This window comes from Arachis ipaensis, chromosome B06 (assembly GCF_000816755.2).
Source record: "Arachis ipaensis cultivar K30076 chromosome B06, Araip1.1, whole genome shotgun sequence".
Classification (NCBI taxonomy): domain Eukaryota; kingdom Viridiplantae; phylum Streptophyta; class Magnoliopsida; order Fabales; family Fabaceae; genus Arachis; species Arachis ipaensis.
The window spans coordinates 114,463,183-114,468,963 of record NC_029790.2 but is presented as its reverse complement, the minus strand read 5'-3'; the positions used below and the strand labels follow the sequence as shown (position 1 = coordinate 114,468,963).

Here is a 5,781-nt window from a genome sequence, read left to right as displayed (position 1 = left end):
CTTCATTCTCTTTCCCCCCAAACATACACAAACCCTAATCTAAAGAACCCTTCTCTTCGTCTTCACTCTCACTCATTCTCACCGTATTGTTATTTCATGAGTGTTTTGTAGTCAAAACTTCATATTCCGGACAGGATATCAGTTGTTAGGGATTGTTGGAACTTGTTCAGAAATGAAAAACATAAGTTGATGAGTGTCTTTATAAACTCAAATCAAAATTTGTGTTTGACCACTGATTGTTGAACTTCTATACACAATCTAAATTATCTTTGTCTCACTATACTTTTTATTGATCAAGATTGAAAGTGCAAAAGAGAATTCTTAACTTTTGTCTTATCAAGAATCATAAAGATGAAATAATTGGTAGGAAGATAAAAAAAAATATCTTTTAAATTAGAAAATAAGTAGAGTCTTTAGCATCACAGTTGATAATGCTAGTTCAAATAATGTTGTCATTTGTTACTTAAAAGATAGAATGGAAGATTGGAATTCACATCCTTTAAAAAGTGAACATTTACATGTTAGGTACTGTGCTCATATCTTAAACTTGGTGGTGAATGATGGTTTGAAGGATATGCATTCTTCAATTAGTAAAATTAGGAATGTTGTTAGATATGTCCGTGCTTCTCCTAGTCGCATGGATAGGTTTAAAAGTTGTATTAAAGAGACTAGAATCTAAGACTCCTCTTTTGTGCAACTATATGTCCCACTAGGTAGAATTCCACTTACATAATGCTTGATAGTGCTTTAAAATTTCAAAAGGCCTTTAAGAGATAAAGTGAGAGGGATGTTGACTTTATAATGATGCAAAGGGACATTCCAAAGAATGAAGATTGGGATAATGCAAGATGCTTTTGTGAGGTTTTTAAAGATTTTTTTTATGTAACAAAAAAAAGTCTCGAATTTTATATTTGTGACCTCTTCTTCATATATACATCACTTTTGTTCAATTCTTAGTTCTTTGAAGATTTGGATTGATAGTGATGACATATTACTTAAGGGTATGGCTACAAAAATAAAGGTTAAGCATGATAAATATTGGGATAATTTGAGGAATATAAATATGATCATTTTTGTTGCTGTAGTACTTGGCCCTAGATACAAGATTAAGTTTGTTGAGTGGCGTTTTCAAAAGTTGTTTGAGAAGGAAGATGCTGATTTCTTATGTGGTAAGTTGAAGGAAATATTCAAGACTTGTTTAACAGTTATAGGGTTGCTCTCAATAGTGATCAAGCACATCAATTTACACAACACAGCCAAGATGTGGATATGGATGATAGTGCCTTTGATGATATTTGCTTTGCAGTAGCATTTGAAAATGAGGGCAAATCACAGTAATAAACCAAGGAAAGCAAAATTTTACACAAATCCGCCAAACCAAAATCTGTTTCATTAATCCACCAATGCACATTTATATGTAGTTCGAACCAGCCTGATTCGAACTCCATTTCTACATAATTCGAACCAGCTTGGTTCGAATTATACACAAACACACGCACACACTAATTCGAACCAGCTTGGTTCGAATTATACACTTATTAAAAAAATTAATAATTTAAAAATTAAAAAATATATATTTTATTTTATACATTAAAAAAAAACTAACAAAATATTTAATTACGAGACTTCTTTGAAATATTAATGAGCTATCAATTCGAATTCCATATAATACATTTTTTAAGCCAATTTTATAGTACTCCTAACATTTTTAAGCCATTTTTTTAAAATTGTTTTGCATAGGATCAAATATTTTTTGTAGTATAATTTAAATAAATTTATTAAAAAATTTTATTAAAAAATATTCATGAGCTATTAAAAATGGACAAAAGAGTATTGTATGGAATTCGAATTGATAGCTCATTAATATTTTAAAGAAGTCTCGTGATTAAATATTTTGTTAGTTTTTTTTAATGTATAAAATAAAATATATATTTTTTTAATTTTTAAATTATTAATTTTTTTAACAAATATATAATTCGAACCAAGCTGGTTCGAATTAGTGTGTGCGTGTGTTTGTGTATAATTCGAACCAAGCTGGTTCGAATTATATAGAAATGGAGTTCGAATCAAGCTGGTTCGAACTACATATAAATGTGCATTGGTGGATTCATGAAGCAGATTTTGGTTTGACGAATTTGTGTAAAATTTTGCTCCCTTTGGCTTATTTGAGTTTTTTACCCTGAAAATGATGTCCAAATAAGTGAGAGTGCCAACACAAATGAAGTGGATTTATATCTCATGAAGTCCTTGAAGAAACCCATTGATCCAAGTAGTTTTGATATTTTAACTTGGTGTAAAGTGAACTCTAACAATTACAAATATCCTATTCTAAGTCAAATTGCAAGAAATATTCTAGCTATGCCTGTGTTAACAGTCGCTTTTGAATCTGCCTTTAGTATTAGAGGTTGAGTGCTTAATCAATATAGGAGCTCTCTAAATCCCAAAAACCGTTGAAACTTTGATTTTTGTGCACAAAATTAGTTTCGATCCAATTCATTGCCAATTGACCTTAAAGAGTCTTTTGAAGAATTTAAAAAACTTGAGAAAGGTAATATTCTTTATTATTATGTTTTATTTTATCTGAATATATTGATTAACTTTACTAGTTGACTACTATATATTTATTTTATTATATTTTATTATAGAACTTGAGTCAATTCCTCAACTAATAGATGAAAAAGATTCTGGTGATGAATATGATTAGTGATCGGTGCTTCACCTCTCAACTTGAAATTTTTTATTTTATGTTTTTATTAAGACTTTGTTATGTTATTTAATTTTGTGTTGTTGAAACTTGTTTAGTTGTTTTTATACTGAAAATTTATTATTTTATTAAGATTTGTTGAATATGTTGGATTGTGAACATATTATTTTATAATGTTTTATGGAATTTACCTTTTATTATTATGTTGAATTGTTAGAGTTTTTTATGTTATGTTTTTATTAAGACTTTAATATGTTATTTAATTTTGTGTTGTTGAGACTTGTTTAGTTGTTTTTATGTTGAAGAATTATTATTTTATCAAGACTTGTTGAATATGTTGGATTGCTGGACAATTAGACATGTTGCTTTATAATGTTTTATGGAATTTACATTTTATTATTATGTTGGATTGTGCTTTATTATTATGATGGATTGTTGGACAAGTTATTAATTTTATAAATTAAATTATTATTTTTTATTTAAAAAATCACAAATTTAAATTACTTGTAATTGGATCGGATCAAATTTTAAAAAAAAAAAAAGGTTAATCCAATTCAAACTATACCGTAAGTATTCGAATTGGATGACTTTTTCTCTTAAAATCGAACCAAATCGCACTGTTTGAATTGGATGATTTTTTCTCTTAAAATCGAACCAAATCGCACCGCAAATATTCCTAATAAAGAGAGGACCCAAAAACGGAGTTCATTATTGTAGCATAAAACAATTTAGCTGGAGAGAGGATTGCTTTTTTTTACCTACGTAATTTGTTGCATGAAGAAACGATTTAGCTATATAAGGTTATATGTTATGATCGTAATCCTGACATTGTTGCAATTAGTATTTAAAAGAGTGCATAAAAATATTTTGGGCATACATACATGTATACAATTTTCAACCAGAATAATTGAAATTACCCCAAAAAATACACATCAAATAAAGTTTATTCATCACCTCTGCATTCTTTTACCTTTAAGCTTTATTACTTGTAGTCTTAAAAATACATACACAAACACAATTATAAACACAATTTCAAAAAACTTTAGAAGACTATATATACCAATATAACAAAGAGTTCAAAGTTACAATATGCCGCGAATTGAACCAAAGCTACTGCTGCGAAAACTTTAGTTACAATGCAACTTGTGAATACAGAATTATCCAAAGGGTTTTAGAACCTCTGCTTAAAGAGAAAGCTGTCCCAGATGCTCTTGCATTTAAATAACGAAAACGAAGTTACACATGTATCCTCATATATAAATCATAATTATTTAATATTTAGTAGTGGTTATCTTTACTGTTATACTGTAAGTTTGTGATAACAAATCATAACTAATGAGAATGAGAATATAAGTACATGAAATGAAATATAACTTCTCCAAAGTGGGGATGCACTTTAGAGATATTTATCATCAATTAAACAATCAGGAAGAAAAATAAATAAATAAAATTTTTCATGTATGGTTTATCAATGCTTAGCTAGTATTTGATAAAAACATATTGAAAATATTAGAGATATAACTATTTATGTTGCTTTTCTCTATTAGTTTAAATTTGTGAGATGAGTAATTTTATGACATGATATTAGAATTTTATATCCAAATAGTCAAAAATTTAATCCTTAGTAATTTTCAAAATTAAAAACAAATAAAAAATCTATCCAAAAATTAAATAAACCCAAAAAAAAACTCTTACTTGTTAAAAGAGATTGAAAAAGCATACAACGTTTGGTGGAATTTGTTAGATTTTGTTGCTTATAAATAGCCCCATGAGTCCAACGTTATCTGTCAGAATATCTGTTCCAATTTTTAATATTTTATAAGTTCACACTTCACACGACCTTTAGCTTCCAAGTACTTAACTCACGAAAGGCATGTCAAAGGATGTGGTCTTAAAGGTCCTTCATTCTGCTCTCTTTAACTTGAAAGCTTTTTATTTCATCATTTTCCTTTCTTGCTTTTAATTATCCTTTGCATACCTTAATTAGCTTAAACCGTTGATGTAACCATCGATATTCAACAATACAGTCAATCATATTTAGTGAGACAAGACTTAACTATTGTTGTTGTTGGGTCAGAACGATTAAACTGAAATCAATTTGCATTGAATTCGTTCCAGAAGATCGAATTGAAGGTGTCTACCAACTGCTGCGAAGGATGTAAGAAGAAGATTAATAAGGTTTTAGGAAGCATGGAAGGTAATGATAATAATAATAATACAAGAATTTAATCTATATATTGTCATTAAGGAAAAACTAACAACAATAAAGTTAAATCATATATCAATAACTGTAAGGTTAGGGAGACAATAGTAGGTAGTCAGTTCACTCGTCCGCTTAAACAAATGTAGTTGTTCGAATCCTGCCTTATGTGCTCATATCGGCAGCAGATTAATCATTGCTTGTTGGGTTATGAAATACCCTAAAAAAAATTGCATCAAAATTAAATCTATAATCCAAGATCTTTTTCTGCTACTAAAGGGTATATAGATCACTATGGTATGGCAGGTGTTGTGAAAACAGATATAGACCCATTTCATCCCAAAGTAACAGTTTTAGGAAACTTGAATCCAAAAGATTTGATCAAAAAGCTTCAAAAAGCTGGAAAACATGCAGCACTCAGTAGCTATGAGGAACTTAAAGAAGAAAAGAAGGACACAACAACAGCAATAGCAACAAGAGAGAAAGAAAAAGAAAGCGCTAACAATGATTGTGACATTAGAATTGAGAAAACAAACAAAGATACCATAGAAGTAGTTGAGGATGGAAAAGGTGACAAGGATCCTAACATGTCTACCATAACCGCTTCTAATAATCAAGATTTGCATCATGTTAAGGTTTATCCAAACATGAATTTATATAGGCATGTGAAAACTCATCCTCGGAAATTTTGTTACATAGCGCAGCCATATTATTATGTAGCTGCTTCATACCCTGATGATGATGAAGAAGAATCTTGCCACTTTCAAGAGCCAAGATTTCAGCCACCATTGGAGAGACCAAGGGTGAGAGCAGAGGATTACTTTAGCGATGACAATACCATGGGTTGCCATGTAATGTGAAACAGTGCGGAAAAAAA

The 5,781-nt window shown here is 29.4% G+C and overlaps 1 protein-coding gene across 2 annotated transcripts; it reads left to right on the top strand.

The window, feature by feature from the left end:
* Nucleotides 4,506–5,781, top strand: LOC107648376 (heavy metal-associated isoprenylated plant protein 35-like). Of its 2 annotated transcripts, none has more exons than XM_016352266.2 (3): nt 4,506–4,601; nt 4,823–4,901; nt 5,211–5,781. In XM_016352266.2, the coding sequence occupies exons 1-3, from the start codon at nt 4,578–4,580 to the stop codon at nt 5,762–5,764; spliced, it is 657 nt and encodes a 218-aa protein (XP_016207752.1). In that variant the 5' UTR covers nt 4,506–4,577; the 3' UTR covers nt 5,765–5,781. The 2 variants fall into 2 exon arrangements, with proteins under 2 accessions (XP_016207752.1, XP_016207751.1); XM_016352265.2 differs by having other exon boundaries at nt 5,193–5,781.

What these genes read in the sequence shown, in the direction of transcription:
- LOC107648376 (XM_016352265.2), top strand. Translation starts at nt 4,578, where the DNA reads ATGTCAAAGGATGTGGTCTTAAAG. An exon ending in CAAAGGATGTGGTCTTAAAG is followed by an intron (nt 4,602 to 4,822) that starts GTCCTTCATTCT and finishes AATTCGTTCCAG; the next exon opens with AAGATCGAATTGAAGGTGTC. An exon ending in GGTTTTAGGAAGCATGGAAG is followed by an intron (nt 4,902 to 5,192) that starts GTAATGATAATA and finishes AAGGGTATATAG; the next exon opens with ATCACTATGGTATGGCAGGT.